This window comes from Crinia signifera, chromosome 7 (genome assembly GCF_055691185.1).
Source record: "Crinia signifera chromosome 7, ASM5569118v1, whole genome shotgun sequence".
Lineage (NCBI taxonomy): Eukaryota > Metazoa > Chordata > Amphibia > Anura > Myobatrachidae > Crinia > Crinia signifera.
The window spans coordinates 146,582,188-146,600,562 of record NC_139223.1 but is presented as its reverse complement, the minus strand read 5'-3'; the positions used below and the strand labels follow the sequence as shown (position 1 = coordinate 146,600,562).

The 18,375-nt window shown below is 45.9% G+C and overlaps 1 protein-coding gene across 6 annotated transcripts in view; it reads right to left on the bottom strand.

Moving 5' to 3' along the window:
* Positions 1-18,375, bottom strand: part of LOC146020648 (sodium channel protein type 2 subunit alpha-like) — a 203,990-nt gene that overhangs the window by 105,074 nt on the left and 80,541 nt on the right. For 4 of the 6 annotated variants that reach the window (XM_083153915.1, XM_083153913.1, XM_083153912.1 and 1 more), the window contains exons 12-13: positions 16,563-16,943; positions 14,397-14,529 (exon numbers count right to left, since the gene is read on the bottom strand). In XM_083153915.1, the coding sequence (XP_083010041.1) occupies positions 14,397-14,529; positions 16,563-16,943 (514 nt within the window). The remainder of the gene's footprint in view (positions 1-14,396; positions 14,530-16,562; positions 16,944-18,375) is intronic. The other 2 variants (XM_083153916.1, XM_083153917.1) reach the window with 1 other exon arrangement.

The following is an 18,375-nucleotide window of genomic DNA, read 5'->3' as shown; positions in this document are numbered from 1 at the left end:
CCCACCTCCGGTGACGTCACCTGCCCGGCACTATGTCTGGTGGGTAAGTTGATGTAAATGAGCTCAAAATCCCAGCTGCGACCAGGCATGCCTACCCTCCCGGAATGGCCGAGAGCCTCCCGGAAATCGAGTCCTTCTCCCAGCCCCCAGAAAGGTGGGCAAGTCTCCCGCATTCTGCTAATTGCCCCCGATCCTCCCTTGCCCGCTGGTGTAATTACCTGAAATCGCAGGTCCGCGGAGAGGGGGCAGGGCTAAAATTACGCGATCGCGTCATTTTAGCCCCTCTCCATGGCCCGCGAATCACAGAGTTTTCCGGCATGGGGGGTCGGGGCCAAGTGATGTCAGACTTGCTCCCGCCACCCTGACGTGTTGCCTCTCCGGGCTTCTCCCGGAGTGGTGAAATTAAAAGTAGGCAAGTATGGCTGCGATTCAGCTTTTAGGTGTAAAATTGGTAGAATGGAGTATTACTCTCTCTGCACAGGTTGCAACTGTCATCCGCCCCACCTGCAGAGCAGCATAGTTTTGCACACGTGCACAGTTACTTGCTTTTGTTACTTTACTTCCAAATCAGAATCAGCCCCTTAGTGCTGCACTTTGTTATATCTTTTGTATATATTGTTCAGCAGCTGAGCTTGTGGCAGAAATTACATTCAATCTCTACTCCAGACATCTCATCAGCCCCGAGCAACAGCTCATGAACAGCAAATGTAACCAATATAGCAAAGCCAAGCACAGACAACAACACAGGACTGTAACTCACTATTCTATACCAGTCTGTTTGCCATGCAACAATTGGAGAACACCTCATCCAGGTGGCTCACAGGCAAAAGCTCAACATGCACAAGTTCGACATTTAACAAAAAGACTAAAGAAGCAAAGGGTCAACATGTCAATGGTAAAAACATGAAACGGCTGACTGTAATTTTTCGTGATTTATTTAAAAAAAAATTATTATTTTTTTATATTAGATTTCACGTTGGATAGTAAACTGGCCCAAAGCGAAGGCCGACATGCTCAGCTGCCAACATTGACACAAATAAATGTGAAAACCCCATGTTGACATTTCATGTTTCGACCTTTTGTTGTCGGACTATTGATTGTCGATCTGGATATTGGGTCTGATTCTGGTTCACTGAGCAGCGTAGTTCACTGCGTATCGAGCCATTAAATGCCCCCACCGGCCGTGCGAATGTCCGCCCTCCATCGCCCAGCAAATATACCTGCCGCACTGTGAATTGATGATTTGCATATACATCCATTTGCAGGCTAGTGTGCAGGCCCGAAATCGGTGACCATGGAGTGATTTCTCTAGTGCTCGCAAATCTAATTAGTCTCTGCTGATAAGCAAATGTGCACATGCGCAGAGCTTCAACATCGAACCCCTGTGCGAATGAACCGGGACGTTCAATAATCAGCATCAGGGCCATTGTCTGTGAACTGATCCAGTACCCTCCCAACCACTCCAATTCTTGCAGGGCACTCGTGCTTTTCAGGCACTACCCTGCAAGCTGTGTGTGTGTGTGTGTGTGTGTGTAGGGGAAGGGGGTGGGGGTTGGGAGTTATTATAACTGTTAGCATTTTACTATCTCCCCAATAGAAAAAAAAAAACATGAATAAATGACAGTGTTGTATAACCACCCAATGCAAAGTAAAAATAAATAAGATATGAGATCAGTCTCTAACAAACCGTGTATGTGGCTGTGTGTGATATGCTGGACAGTTGGTGATAAGGCATCAGAACTTCTGATAAGGTGCCACAAGCAATCACAGTATTCTAAACAGTTCTATTATTTTGGCTTGTAAGACTATATGTAAAAAGGTTTTATTTTTTAATCAGCATATTCCTCTCTTACAAAGTTATGTCCAAACTGACACATTCGCGTTCGCTGGTGTACGCGGAGGGGGCAGGGCTGAAAACGCTGCACAAATCATGTCATTTTCACACCGCCCCCTCGAAGTACACCTGCAAATTATGACAGTTCTAAGGATATGGGCAGGGCTTGATAATGTCAGGCTCCGGCCCTGCCCCCAGAAGCAAACTCTCTGCGCGTATGACTTAAACTTGGTGTTCCATAAAACTGGCACACTTAAGGTGCATACACATGCAGAGATGTGTGCTAAGCAATTTGCTATTTAGGGTAGGCGATTTCCTGGTGTCCAGATCTCCCATGGAGACCACATACCCATGCAGAGATTTGTGCTAAGCAATTTTGCTTAAGCAAAAAAAGGCCGGGTAGTGGTTTAGAATGAGAGATTGCGATCAGAATCTCTCATTCCATACACACAGAGATTTGCAGTCACATGCTAAGCAATTTGAATAGATTTTGAATGCATGCACTGACTTAGCTAGCAGGAGATAATTAATCTCTAGGGGTATACACACGGGGAGATCTGTGCTTACTTTCTAAGCAATCTAGTCAGATTGCTTAGAAAAATAGCACAAAATCGCTCCGTGTGTATGTCCCTTTACACTTGGGGTTCTAGGACATTGGAACGCTTACACTTGAAATACCATAAAAATGGTAAACTTAGGAGTAGATTGAATAGGGCACAAGAAAATAGGATTTTAGATACCTACCGGTAAATCCTTTTCTCGTAGTCCATATGGGATACTGGGGTTCAATACTATGGGGATAGAGTTCCTCCGCAGGAGAGACAAGCACATAAGATATTTCAGTGTGGGTGCACTGGCTCCTCCCCTCTATCACCTCCCACTTCCTCTCAGTTAATGAAAAACTGTGCTGAAGGAGAGGCGACTATGAGGAGGTATGTGAATAAGTCAGTGTGGTGAGATTTGCACCAGCACACCACAGTCAAACAAGAAACCGCAGGTGAATACTTAATATTCAGATACCACCTAGCAATTGAAAAATTGTTAGAATTGACAACAAGGCAAAAGCCAAGCAATTTGAGAAAAATGTCATAATTGATAACAAGGCCACAAGCCAAGCAATTGAAAATATTTCAGAATTGACAACAAGGCAACAAGCCAACATTACTGAAGTTACAGTATGTTAAGTTTCAGAGGTTAGACCTCACTGGTCCGACTGGACAGCAGAGTATCCGCACAGAGGCGGGCGCCCAGTATCCCATATGGACTATGAGAAAAGGATTTACCGGTAGGTATCTAAAATCCTATTTTCTCTAACGTCCTATGGGATACTGGGGTTCAATACTATGGGGAGGTTTCAAATCTACCAGAACGGGCGAGTATGTGCGGAGACTGCTGTAACACCGCTTGCCCAAACTGGGAATCCTCCCTGGCGTCAAACTTGTAAAATTTTACAAATGTGTGTTGACCTGACCAAGTTGCAGCTCTGCAGAGCTGTAAGGCCGAGACACCTCGGGCAGCCGCCCGGGAAATCTCCACTGATCTGGTTGATGAGCCTTCAACGAAGGCGGTAGTGTAAGACCAGCATTCTGTAAGCCTGTTGAATAGTGGAACGTATCCAACGGCAATGGTCTGCTTGGATGCTGGAGAGCCCTTCCTTTGTGCATCATACAGCACGAAGAGGCAATCCGACTTTCGAATCCGAGCAGTACGTTTTACATACACCTTAAGTGTATGGACCACATCCAAAGAAGGAGGGATGTCAGGATGAGCTGAACTGGAAGGAACCACAATAGGATGATTGAGGTGAAACGCCGACACAACCTTTGGAAGGAAATGCGGCCGGCCTAGTTCTAAATTCCGCTCGATCCTCATGGAACACCAGGTAAGGGCTTTTACATGACAGAGCTCCAAATTCAGAAACCCTTCTAGCTGAAGCCACTGCCAGCAGGACCACCATCTTCCATGTAAGGTGTTTCAGATCTCCAGTGGATCAAACCAGGAAGACTTCAAGCAGGACAAAACCACATCCAGGTCCCAAGGCGCTGTAGGTGGTACGAAAGGGGGCTGAATTCTGAAAACCCCTTACAGAAAAGTTTGAACCTCCGGCAAGGACGCCAGCTTCTTTTGAAAGAAGATTGACAATGCCAAGATCTGGACCTTCAAGGAACCAAATCCTAAGTCCAAACCAGCTTGGAGAAACCTCAATAGGTTGTTCAGTTTAAAATCCGCTGGTGGTAGGTTCTTCTTTTCACACTAGACCACATATTCTCTCCAAATTAGATGATAGTGGGATGCCGTAACCGGCTTTCTGGCTTGGGTCATAGTAGAAATGACTGAGGGGTGTAGGCCTAAAATCTGCCGCGCAACCTCCAAGCCGTTAAACGCAGCTGCTGTAAGTCCTGGTAGACGAACTGCCCTTGGAGCAGTAGATCCTCTCTGAGAGGTAGACGCCAAGGATCTTCCACTTGCATTGCCTGAAGATCCCCGTACCAGGCCCTTCGAGACCAATCTGGTGCCACTAGTATGGCTTCTGCTCTTTGAAGCCGAATTCTTTTTACCACTCGCGCCAAGAGAGGTAGCGGTGGGAACAGGTATACCAGCCGGTAACTCCAGGGCCAAGCCAGGGCATCCACTGCTTCCGCTTCCAGATCCCTGGTCCGTGAACAGTACTTGTCCACTGATTTAGCCGAGAGGCCATGAGGTCTATCTGAGGGAGTCCCCCAGATTCGTAATAATCCTGAACAACTGGTTCTCATTCCCCTGGGTGTAGGTCTTAACGACTGAGGAAGTCCGCTTCCCAGTTGTCCACTCCCGGGATCAATACTGCTGATAACGCCATCACATGTTGTTCTGCCCAGGAGATCATCTTGCTTGTCTCTCTCATGCAAGTCAGGCTCTTTGTTCCTGCTATAATAAACCGCCCTTACCTCCAACTTGTTGATGTGTAACCTGGATTCCAATAGAGACCATCTGCCTTGAAGACAGACTCCCTGAATCACCGCTCCCCAGCCTCTTAGGCTGGCATAGTTAACAGGAGCCAATCCTGGATCTGGAAACACCGACCTGCCAGGAGATAGGTTGAGTTTAACCACCACAGGAGTGAGAGCTTGGCCTGAGCCGACAGCCGAATCCTTCTGTGCATCTGAAGGGGGGACCCCGACCACTTTGCCAGAATATCCAGTTGAAATGTTCTGGAATGGAATCGGCCAAACTGGATTGCTTCGAAGGAAGCCACCATCTTGCCCAAAAGTTTGAGGTAAAGATGAACAGTCAATTGAGGGGTCGTTAGCACCTCCTCCACCAAAAGCTGAAGAGCTGTTACCTTCTCCATCGGTAGAAAAACCTTCTGTTCTACCGAATCTAGGATCATACCCAGAAACAGCATTTTCTGTTTCGGGACCAGCATTGACTTTGGCAGATTCAAAATCCACCCATGATGAGTCAATGTCTTAATTGTCAGCTGGATTGCACTCCTCAAGGCCTCATCCGATCCTGCCTTGATTAGCAGGTCATCCAGGTATGGTATTACATTTACCCCTTGGTGAGGAGAGACATCATTTCCGCCATTATCTTTGTGAAAATGCGTGGTGCGGTGGACAGACCGAACAGCAACGCCTGAAATTGATAATGGTCGTCGCCCAGAGCAAATCTTAGGAATATTTGGTGCGGGGTCCATATAGGTATGTGTAGGTAGGCATCCTTCACATCTATGGAGGCTAGGAACTCCCCTTGTTCCAGACAGGCAATTACCTAGCGGAGCGACTCCATTCTGAACTTGAACACCTGAAGAAAAGGGTTCAAGGATCTCAGATTGATAATGGGTCTTACCGACCCGTCCGGTTTTGGTACAAGGAAGAGGTTTGAGTAACAACCCTGACCTTGTTCCTGTCTCGGAACCGGAATAACTACCCTTGACTGAAGTAGTCTCTGTATGGCTCCCTGAAGGAGTGTGCGATCCTGTTCCGATGCTGGAAAGGCCGATCGGAAGAATCTTCTGGGGGGAGGCCTGGCAAACTCCAACCTATAGCCCTGCGAAATAAGATTTCAGGCCCAGGGATCTAGGCACGAGGCTTCCCATACGTGGCTGAAGTGTGACAGTTGAGCTCCCACCTCAAGAATGTCTCGTGGTGGGCAGACCCCGTCATGCTGATTACATGGAGGCAGCTGCAGTGGCCGCACGGTCCTTTTGTCCTGAGGTATTAGTCTCTTTGAACTTACCTCTGGATTCTCTGTTGGCATTTGAGGCACCCGTGGCCTTGAAGTGGGTTCTGGGGCTGGATGGGAGTCGTGATGGACGTTTCACTGCAGCTTGTGCTGATGGGAGGAATACCTTACCAGCCGTGGCCTTGGAAATCCATTCATCCAGCTCACTTCCAATGGGATGCGGTCATTCGTCAGACTGCATTTAGGTCTACAGTCATTAGGTCGACCCCACTAGGTCGACTGGCAGGAAGGTCGACCTGACTTAAGGTCGACATGGGCCAAGGTCGACATGACTTAAGGTCGAATTTGCATAAAGGTTGACATGAGGAAGGTCGACTGGTCATAAGGTCGACATGGGTTTTTCACTGTTTTTTGAGCCGACATGTGCCGACAGGCGGTATTTCATGCCCTACCATCCACTAGGGCATGGTGGGAGAATAAAATAGTGTGCCGAGCGCAGCGAGGCACCGTGCCCGAAGCATAGCGAGCGAAGCGAGCAATGCGAGGGTCCGATTCTCATTGCCAACTGTGTCCATGTCGACTGTGTCGACATTCGGATAAAAAAAACGTTGAAAAACCCATGTTTACCTTATGACCAGTCGACCTTCCTCATGTCGACCTTTATGCAAATTCGACCTTATGTCATGTCGACCTTGGCCCATGTCGACCTTAAGTCAGGTCGACCTTCCTGCCAGTCGACCTAGTGGGGTCGACCTAATGACTGTAGACCTAAATGCAGTCTGACGAATGATCCCATTCCCTTCCAATCAGTCTATCTCCCGCAAAGGGAATGTCACGCTGCGTTTTGAGTCCGAGTCTGCTACCCACTAACGTAGCCACCGGACTCTTCTGGCCGACACAGCTATGGCTGAATTGCGTGCATTTATAGCACCAAGCTCCTTTTGTGCTTTGCAAAGCACCTTTGCTGTGTCCTGAATGTGGCGCAGCTTTTCACCTAGCTGTGCGACAGACATGTCCCCCAACAAACCCTCTTGTATTTGTGTGGAGAGGCCTTGGCCATCCAACAGCTGGCTAGAACAGGACGCTGTGAAGCCCCACTTGCTGTATACATGGACTTGAAGTGTAGCTCCAAGTCTCCTGTCAGCTCCATCCCTAAGAGTGAATACTCCCGGGACTGGAAGCAATACCTTCCTTAAAAGGCACGAAACTGAGGAGTCCGCAACAGGTGGCTCCTCCCACATTTTCCTACCTGCAGGGTCGGAGGGATATGTATTAACAAACCTCTTAAGTAATTGGAACCTCTTTTCCAGGTTCTTTCATGCAGTTTTAAAAGCGCCTTCTAGTTCCGATTGTTCCGGAATATAGACAGGCTGCCTTTTCTGGGTCATAAGAAGGAATCCTCATCCATGGGTTCCTCTAGAGGAACGTCTAAAACCTCTTATAGCTCTAATCAAGGGCTAGGACCCCTATGTCAGAGCTTGCCCCTGAACAGATTTCTGTTCTTCCTCTTCCTCCCCTTCTTCATTAAATCCTCCTCTGTCTCAGAGGAAATCACTGCTGCAGGCCTTTTCTGAGACTGTGCAGGAAGGGGGGTGAGAGTATCAACCCTTGCAGATAATGTGGATACTTTTCTCTGCACTCTGGGTCTGCTGAGTATTTGCAGCCAACCAGGGCCGGATTATAATGGGGGCACAAGGGGTCAGTACCCCTGGGCCCCCCTCTAGCTAGGAGACCCCTGTGGTTGGCATGTATTTTTTTTTTGCTAAAGGTTTTGTGCATGGGAGTGGGGTAGTGCTGCAGCTTCACCTATCTGCCAATGTGACAATGATTAATGGTGCTGAGCATCGGGAGCCAAGTGTGCAGTGCATTACTGGGAGTTGACTAAGTCCCATGACACTTTGCACCAGAGGGCAGAGGCTGAGACGTTTGTACTGAGCTCTTATTGGTGGAGCTCATTACATGCTTCTCAGGCCCATGGAGAACAGCAGCAGCAGCCTAGACATGGGAGGGTTTTTAATCAGAGGCAGCACTGGGACTGTGAGGTCTCCTACAGAGTAAGGTGCAGAGGGACAAACACAGGCTTTTCATGTGGTATGTGTGTGTGTGTGTGTGTGTATGTGTGTATGTGTGTATATATATATATATATACACACACAGTATATATCCCCTGCAGTTACCCATTGACCAAGTTTATACTGCCTTTACTCTGTGTAATATTCCCCCATGCAGTTTGTGGCCAGTAATGACAAGTGCAAGGGGGCCCCCCTGTCTAAAGTGCCCCAGGCCCCCCGAAGGCTTAATCTGGCACTGCAGCCAACTGAGAATAAACAGAGTCCAGCAGTGTGAATACTGTTGGCCCACACAGGCTCCCTTTTAAACCTGTGACCTTCCACTCAACTGTGGGGCATCCCACTGACCTGTGTGATAGCCCCACTGGGCTGTGGTGACATACATGGTTCACAGGTAACCTTTGATTGAGATGCAAATTTTGTGCTGCAAACCATGCAGGTCATTTCACCATTTTGCTGTACAGTGACCACAATAACACACACACACTTCACTCACACTATCTGTGTACAGAGTGAATATATATATATATATATATATATATATATATATATATATATATATATATATAGCAGTATAGACTCTAAGTGTATGAGACTAATTGCAGTGTGTTAAAAGCACTTATTAACTAGTCAGTGGGGTAAGAATCAGAGCTACTTGGGGACCAGTGTACCTTGTTTAACCTAAGCTCACTTGACCTGAGAGCAGGTTCTGTTATAATACACACAGTGTCTCAACTACACAGTGATATATGCTAGGCAACACTAGACAAGTGCTAAATAGCGTTTAACTTGCTGTCTCTGCCTGTTCAGGATCTCAGCACTGCTGAGAAGCTTCTGTAATGGCGCCTCAGACACAGGGAGAAGCAGTAAACAGTAAAAAACGCGCCCAGCAGAGCCTGGTCCCGCTCGGAGTGAAGCTCCGCCCCCTTGCACGGAGCTAGCGCCTTCAGTGTATTATACTGACAATTTTGCGCTTATCTGTGTAAAAAACAGATTTAAGTTATAGCCCTGGTTGTCCAGCGGCTATCTGTGTGTGTGTGTCAGTCTTAAGGATGGGGGGTTCGCACGGTCCCTGCGTGAGGGCCGCCACTACTGCCGCCGCCATCTTGCCGCACATAAAAGTCGGGGTGCCCCCTGTGGGGAACCCTGACTGGTACTCACCACTCGACATCTTCGGACCTTGCCAGGGGTGTGCGGCAGCTGGGAGGTCTGCTCGCCCCAGCGCAATGCTGTGCGGTGACAGAAAACCCTCTCAGGACAAAGTCATGCAGCAGGGCAGCTCTGCGCCTTAAGAGGCCGGTGACTGACCCTTCCTCTGGCATACTCGAAGCAGGGCTGCTGCTTTGGTCCAAAAGCAGTGCCCCAAAATAATAAACTACCGTATTTTTCGGACCATAAGACGCACTTTTTCTCCCCAAAAAAGTGGGGGGAAAAGTGTGTGCATCTTATGGAGCGAATACCAGCCACCAGTAAGCCAGCTGCCCTGTGCCGTGCACCTGCTCCAGTAACTTCCCCCCTACCTGGGCAAGGCAGGGCTGGGCAGCAGGGTCAGATTGGCAGCGGGTCCCTGCGGTGTATGTGATATCAGTGGCGGGGTCCCTGCAGCGGATGGGAACTAGTAGTTGCTGCAGGGACCCCCGCGGCTGATATCAGCACATCTCCGGAGCTCCTGCTCAAATTCCATTTAACCCCATCTGCCCTGCCAATACCCACCTTACTGCAACACCTGAGCCCTGCTGACTGTCCAGGACGTGGGCTGGTGATCGCCGCAGAACCGGGAGTCCTGCCCCCGGGTCCTTGCAGGTTGTGGCCTGCCTGGCCTGGGAGAACGGAGCCTTTGTTGCTCAGCGCTCCCCGCCCCTAGACTCCATAGCGGTGGGCGCGGACTGAAGTACCGCGATTGCGGCGGATGGCACCCTGCACTATGTGGTGCGTCCCTGCCGTGTCCCCCGCTGCTCCCATTCTGCCTCCCTGCCGTTGAGGAGGGGATAGATGGCGGCACAGACCCCACTGCTTCCTGAACTGCGGTGGCCATCTTGCAGGCCTGGCCAGCACAGATCAAGTGCACGGCTGTGCTTCTCCCCGTGATCCCTGCTGGAGAGACTCCCTGTGCCAGAAGTGTCATGGACAGCGGCGACAGATTATAACAGCAGCTACTACATTTTATAAGGTGGGTCACTGCCTGACAGGGAACGGAGATTTACTCACCCACTCCCCAGAGCTCTGTTTGGTGCATGAGAAAAAGGATCCCCCTCCAGATACCCTCAAAGACAGTCCCATCATTAGAAGGGCTTTGACCATCCCTTCCTAGTGTATTACTATAGCTATTGCCTGGGTAAGAGGGTGGGATTATAAAATGCCTCATTTGGGGGAGGGGGGGGCTGCCTGTCAGCGCTGACCCTTCTGCCTGGATCCCTTCCCTGCGCTGGCTGACCATGCTGCTCGGATCCCTTCAGAATATTTTTTTTCCTGTTTTCCTCCTCTAAAAAACTAGGTGCGTCTTATGGTCAGGTGCGTCTTATGGAGCGAAAAATACGGTAAATAAAAGTTTGACGAAAAATCCTCTGGAGCTTCCAGAAGTGCAGGCTCTCCTGAGGCACATTTTTCTAAACTGAGAGGAAGTGGGAAGTGATAGAGGGGAGGAGCCAGTGCACCCACAGTGAAAGATCTTATGTGCCTGTCTCTCCTGCGGAGGAACTCTATCCCCATAGTATTGAACCCCGTATCCCATAGGACGTTAGAGAAAAGGGCAATCATTTAGAAAAATTACTGGCACTTTAAAAATACAGCAGTCTCTGACAATCTCATGCAGCTCTGGCTTCTCGTACTCTAGTACATTTGTCTCATGGAATCCCAGAACACACACACACACACACACACACACACACACACACACACACACACACACACACACACACACACTGGAATCCCATAACAAGAGCACACTGACATTTGGAATCCCAGATCAATGACACACTGGCACATGTTTCCAGAACAATGGTATACTACCACTTGGAATCCCAGAACAATGGCATAATGACACTCAGAATCCCAGAACAATGGCCTACTGACACTTGGAATACCAGAACAATGGCATACTGACACATGGCATACCAGAACAATGGCATATTGACACTTGGAATAACAGAACAATGGCATGCTGACACGTGGAATCCTAGAACAATGACATAGTGACACTTGGAATACCAGAACAATGGCATACTGACATTTGGAATCTCAGAACAGTGGCACATTGGCACTTGCTGCCAAATGTAATAGCCTCTGAGTTTGGCGGCTTTGCGGGATGCTAGCCAAACTCTGATTAAAAAAAAAAAAGGTAAAACCATGTCTTTTAAGTGATTGGCCCTTTAAAAAAAATGAAAGCTATTACATTTGGCCGTTGGTATCCCAGAACAATGAGACATTTGAGATCACAGAGCAATGGCACACTGAAACATAATATACCAGAACAATGACACACTGACATTTGGGATTACAGAACAATGTCACATTGAAACTTTATATCCAAGAACAGTGACACACTGACATTTGGGATCACAGAAAAATGGCACACTGATATTTGTTATCCCAGAACAATAGCACACTGACACTTGGTATCCCAGAACAGGGGCGGATCCAGGATAAAATGACAGGGGGGGCACCATGATAAAAGAGGGTTTAGGTGGGGGAGGGCCAGTGTTAGTGGTGCCAGTGTACATGCTAAGAGAGCGGCAGAGAGAGGGTGGGAATGGGATTAAAAAATAGGCCCTGGCATTTAAAGTACGCAGGCCCACCATGGCAACAAAAGTGAAGGATGTAGTTATGCGCGCGCCGAAGGCGCGCTCTGGAAAAGGGGGTGTGGCCACTCAACAGGGGGCATGTCCTTGAGTGTAGTGTACAACACCATATACAACTTCTACACATTATGCAACAAAATACTAGACCCCATTATACTTACCCCTTACACATGATGCCAAATGGAATGAGCCAAAATTCACATAATGCCACAGGGATTGTGTCAAAATTCACATAATGCCAAATGGATTGAGCCAAAATTCACATAATGCCACATGGATTGTGTCAAAATTCACATAATGCCACATGGATTGTGTCAAAATTCACATAACGCCACACGGATTAAGCCAAAATACTCATAATGCCAAATGGATTGAGCCAAAATTCACATAATGCCACATGGATTGTGTCAAAATTCACATAATGCCACATGGATTGTGTCAAAATTCACATAATGCCACACGGATTGAGCCAAAATTCACATAATGCCAAATGGATTGAGCCAAAATTCACATAATGCAAAATGGATTGTGTCAAAATTCACATAATGCCACATGGATTGTGTCAAAATTCACAGAATGCCAAATGAATTGAGCCAAAATTCACATTATGCCTCACGGATTGAGCCAAATCCATAAAATGCCATATGGATTGAGCCAAAATTCACATAATGCCACACGGATTGAGCCAAATTCATAAAATGCCACATGGATTGAGCCAAAATTCACATAATGCCACACGGATTGAGCCAAATTCATAAGATGCCATATGGTTTGATCCAAAATTCACATAATGCCACACGGATTGAGCCAAAATTCACATAATGCCACACAGATTGAGCCAAAATTCACATAATGCCACACGGATTGAGACAAAATTCACATAATGCCACACGGATTGAGCCAGAATTCACATAATGCCTCACAGATTAAGACAAAATTCATTGTCCACCAAAGGCGTGCATTAAACATTTACACCATAATGTCCATTGCACGTTAAGTTACACGGCATGATGTCCATTATGTATTATGCCAAACACCATAATGCCTATTAAAAATTATGATACATACAGTAAGTGCTACTTATCTACATGCTCATTGCCAAGGGTTCCATGCTCGTTGCCAGAGGTTCCATGCTCGTTGCCAGAGGTTCCATGCTCGTTGCCATGTAGGATTACATGCTCATTGCCAACGGGGAATACATGCTTGTGGTAAACGGGGGACAGCCGCCGCCAGGCAGAAGTGATAGCCACTGACAGTGGCAGAGCCTGGCTGTATTCCGAGCACTGCAGGTCCCAGCTATTTGAAAAAATACCCATTTCACACCAGAAAATGCATTCCCAGGTTGGCCCCTTTTACACCAGCCTAGTCCCTGCATTTTCTGGTGTGAGGGGGAGAGAAAACCACCCCTCCCCCCCTTTAACCAGTTATCTCATTTAACCGGCTATATCTTCAGAACTAACTGACCAATTTACATGAGACAAATATCATATTGAAGAACTTTTGAGTGGGCTTTGAATGATTTTGGTCCAGTAAAACTGGAACGTTTGTTTCCAGAGTAGTCTGCCCTCAAAGAACATGAACAGCCATGAAATTACATTTCAAAAATAAAAAAAAACGATTTACACGCTATATCTCTGGAACCGATTGACCGATATGGACCATCCTGGTATCATATTGAAGGCCCAGCGATTTGGAATTTAATATCATCAATCACAAGCTCCTGTGATGCCAGGGGGGGAACTGGCAGCTGTCGGAACCGGGTGGGGGTCGGAATTGACGGGTCCCATATTATCCTATGGGGAAAAAATGTTACAGCTTTGCCAGGCGATATCTCCGGTTCCCGGGGGGCTAGAGACATGGGGCTGGGCTCGTTGGAAAGCTCTGGTCCTCATCTACAAAACTAATGACAGGGGGGGCACGTGCCCAGGTGCCCCCCCCCTGAATCCGCCACTGTCCCAGAACAATAGCACACTGACACTTGGTATCCCAGAACAATAGCACACTGACACTTGGTATCCCAGAACAGTGACACACTGACATTTGGGATCACAAAACAATGACACACTGACATTTGGGATCACAGACCAATGGCACACTGACACTTGTTATCCCAGAACAATAGCACACTGACACTTGGGGCCAAATGTAATAGGATGAGAGTTTCAGAAAGTGAGAGATTTTGGGAGAGTTTTCCCATTTTTTTTTAAAGCAGCAATCATCTACATGGCAAAATCAACCTGGTTTTGCATTGTCAATGATTGCCACTTTAAACAAATGGGAAAACTATCTCACATTCTGAAACTCTCACCCTATTACAGTTGGCCCTTGGTATCCCAGAACAGTGACAAACTAACATTTGGGATCACAGAACAATGGCACACTGACACTTGGGGGGGAATTTACCATAACTATCACATGCTTCAGAAACTTTTACTTTTTTTCTTCATTTAATGCAAACTTTATATTCCTAATCTACTGTGAATTGTGACAAATAGGATAGGTCACTCTACAATAGATGCAAGTAAACAGTACCTTCCATTGTGTTGGTCAGATTGCTGGCTATACTCAGAGCTCTTTGCCTCATTATCGGATCTTCCAGAAAATCCATTGAAACATGATATGAACTTAACCTCCTTTTCCTTAGCTCATTTTCTGTATTGGCACCCTAAAATAAAAATAGAAGTTACCAAGGATGCATTTATAATTGTTCTATGAATCTCCAGAATTGGATTTGCTCATCATGCACCATGCGATTCAATGTAGCTAATCTGCTATGTCAATTCATCATTCTAAAGTATCTTTTGCCTCTATTTTCAGCAGTTGCATTGCCTACCGCATGCGTTCTTATTTCCTATGGGGCAGCATAGAACAGCCGTTAACATAATAAAATGTGGCATGCCACATTCTTGTGCAAGGAGGTTTGCAAGCTGGATGTGTTGTTGTATAGACAGATTGTAAAGTACAGTATGCCTGTTACCTGCACTCAGTAGTTCCACACATTTTTTGGATAAGCCAGTATTCATGAGACAGTGTCCACATACATCTATCCTCCATGCGCTTTAAGTGCCATGTGACTCAAGTATTTTAGTGCGACCTTGTTTGTTAAAATGTATCTTATTCAGAAAGTGTGTGAATAATACGCACAAGCAGCTTATGCTGATTAAAATGATATGTCTATATTATGTGTGTGACCATGGCTGTATCTGCATATGAAACGGTATGTTACAGTGTGTTCCTAGAAAACACTGTAACACATTATTTCATATGCAGATACAGCTTATAACAACTATTGAATGCCCAGTGGCCACCCAGTTATTCAGTTGCTATTCATGATGTGGCTGATATGAGTCAGACTAAATAGTTTGTAATTAAAACGCAGCTATAGAGCTGAACAGTATAAAAAAAATCTCAGGATCCATATAATTATAAAGGTGCAGGGTGTGTAATGTGCCCCCCACCACCGGACCAATGTTTATGTGTGCATACATGCACTTGATTGAGACCACCTCCTCTGTATGTCTATTGCATGTGAATAATGTACGTCTATTGCATGTGAATACTGTATGTCTATTGCATGTGAATACTGTATGTCTATTGCATGTGAATACTGTATGTCTATTGAAGGAAGCTGCAGGAAATCATTATGTCTGGTAGCGGAGGACAATAGCTTGCAGTTAAGTAGCTAGGCAAAGCAAAATGCAAACAAATATTAGTTATTTAATGGGGACTCTATGGGCAGTATTCAATTCCTCGCCTCTGTTTCCAAAGTGGGAAATAGCGGCGGGTGCCTATTCAATGCTGTCTTTCCTGACATCTTAACAGAATGGACCCGACTTTAAAAGTAGTCCAGCCCCTTTTTTATGAGAGAGCCATTTCCGCAGACACGACGTTCGGCAGGCAGAACATTGAATCCCGGCTGCCGAATAACAGGTAAGCGGGCCGAGAACGGGCAAACGTCCTGATAGTCATGACCCCCTATATTCTGCCTCCCAGCCAATGTGAAATCTCGCCCCTGTGAATGGCATCGGAGCCGTGCGTGTATGGGGAAATGTATTTGCAATCACTCGCCATTGAATGGATTCCTCTCCACCGTGTGCAGTGTCCAGAGTAGCCATAGACTTACTTGGCACTGATCCTGGGGAGATCGGGGCCGTAGCTGACGCCAGCGGTCTTTCCTTCCAACGGTTTTCCTGTGACACTCCCTGAAAATGGCAGGGTGCTGCCCCAAAATGTCAGCCACCTGTCAATCAGCCTGCGTTCAGCCAGTGATAAAAATCTGTCTTTGGCTTACATCCCTGGATGGCCTTGCGCATGAACAGAAGTTCAATTATGGTTCAGGCTGCGAATTCGCGGCACAGCAATAGGGTCTGAATTAGGCCCAATATATTGTTCAGAAAGTAAAGATAAAATGCTGATGCTACTATTCTATTTTGGATTAGTGAATATTGATGTATCAAATTATCAGATGTTCTTAAACCTTATCAGCACAGCTTAAGTCTATTGTGTAATATGTGTAATACCATACCTTGTTAGTTGGACATAGAATTAGTGTATTTAGAAAAATAATACCATGTATTAGTATATTATAGGCATTGCAAAAAGCAGTCACATTCAAAGCTTGACAAACCAAATATAAGTGTTCCTGATGGAAGCACTCCATAAAGGCTACCATGCCTAAACTATTTGAAACTTCCTTACATTGTCATCAGAAGCTGGTTTATCTATTATCACCTCTGGCAGAAGTAATCCAGCAGGCGATGTTGGAGCTGATGGACCACCAAGCAGAGACACTACTCCATTGCAATCCACTGTGCTGTGCATCTTTCCATTGATCGGAAGGACTGGTAGAGTCTTGGAAGCCTTGCTTGCTTGGCTTATATTGCTGTTCCGCCTTTCTCTGTGTCTGTGAGGAACAAACAAGGAACCTCTTCTGCTCTCATTGTCCTCAAAAGTGCTGTGTTCATCATCCGCAAAATCATTTTCCGATCCCACATCCTTCCCGCGGCCTCTGAAGCTGAATAGGCTGGTTCTGCTATTGCGTCTTGGTGAGAACAGAGACTCCCGGACGCTAAGCAGAGACTTTAAAATGAAAAAAACACACAAAAACATTGTTAGACGCAGTTGTGCACATAAAAAAAGTTTGTTCAAATTTTTTTTTTTACAACACATGTGAAACTTGGAAATTGTAAAGTACTTTTGGATCTACAAGTGAGCTCGACTAGGATGCTTGATGGAAATAGTGTACGTATAATTTTTTTGTTTTGTTTTTATTAGATAGAATTTAAGCATTTAAATGATCAATTGTATAATTAATTAGCATTGATATTGGTAATTTAATACATACATCTACGGTATATATGGAGTTAACGGTATACCATAGTACTTCCTAAACTGTGTGCACAGGCACCGAGGGGTCCAGCGAAGCTCTTACAGGGGTGCCTGGGGTTGGTGCTCCAGGGCAAAATAAATAATTTATAGTCAAAACCAGTGCTAGTGGCTGCCAATCATAAAACATGTGATAATCAGAAGCAAAACTGTACACAACCGTGCAACTGATTCTTACTTAATTTTACAGGTAGGCACAAATGACTTAATGTTTTTTTCCAAATTTTGAAAGAAAAAAAAAACTGCACGTAAAATAATGCTGATCAATCAAGAAAATTTGAGAACCCTTGTTGTATCATATTAGCTAAACTTATCTTAAAGGATTTCAATCTATCATAAGAACTTGCCATCCCTACGCTAGAAATTTTAGATCTTACATTTGCAATGCAAATGGCTTCCTAACAGAATAGTTGCATAAAAGACACCATGGTGGAATATGTAAGTGCTATCAATTAGCAAGCTGTTATATTATAATGGAGGGCAATGGACATTGACATAAACGCCTTTGACTGCCATATTTCTGATTTGTTTACTTATGCATGTACGTATCTATCTATTATATCATTTTATACCTTATAATTTTGGGAACATTTCATTTTGTCAACATGGGATGATCTAACCAGTCAAACTATGGTGAGGACTATAGTGCATTGTATAATGTAATATACAGGGTCTGCCCGGAATGTAATGAGACTAAATCCGGGAAAAACTATTTATTGAACTGTCAGATACATAGAGTTAATAAGTATGACCCTTGAGCAGCGATACACCATTGCCAGCGTGTCTGCCAACCTTGATACACCTCCTGGAAGGCATTAACCAGAATGTCTTTGAGTTCCCTTGTTGTGGCCACATCTACTTTGTCTACGGCCTGAAAACAGTTTCCTTTTAGGCTGCATTTGATCCGGAGGAACAAAAAGAAGTCAGCTGGTGCCAGATCTAGATTGTAGGGTGGTTAAGGCAAGGTTTTTCACGTTGCACTTGGCCAAACACTCACTTACATGCAGCCATGTGTGAACTGGTGCATTGTCATGACCTCCTTGCGGATGTGGAGGATCCTGTTTCTCAAGCGATTGAGAACTCCTGTGTAAAATGAAAGTTAGGCCAGTAGGTAGAAATTACTTTT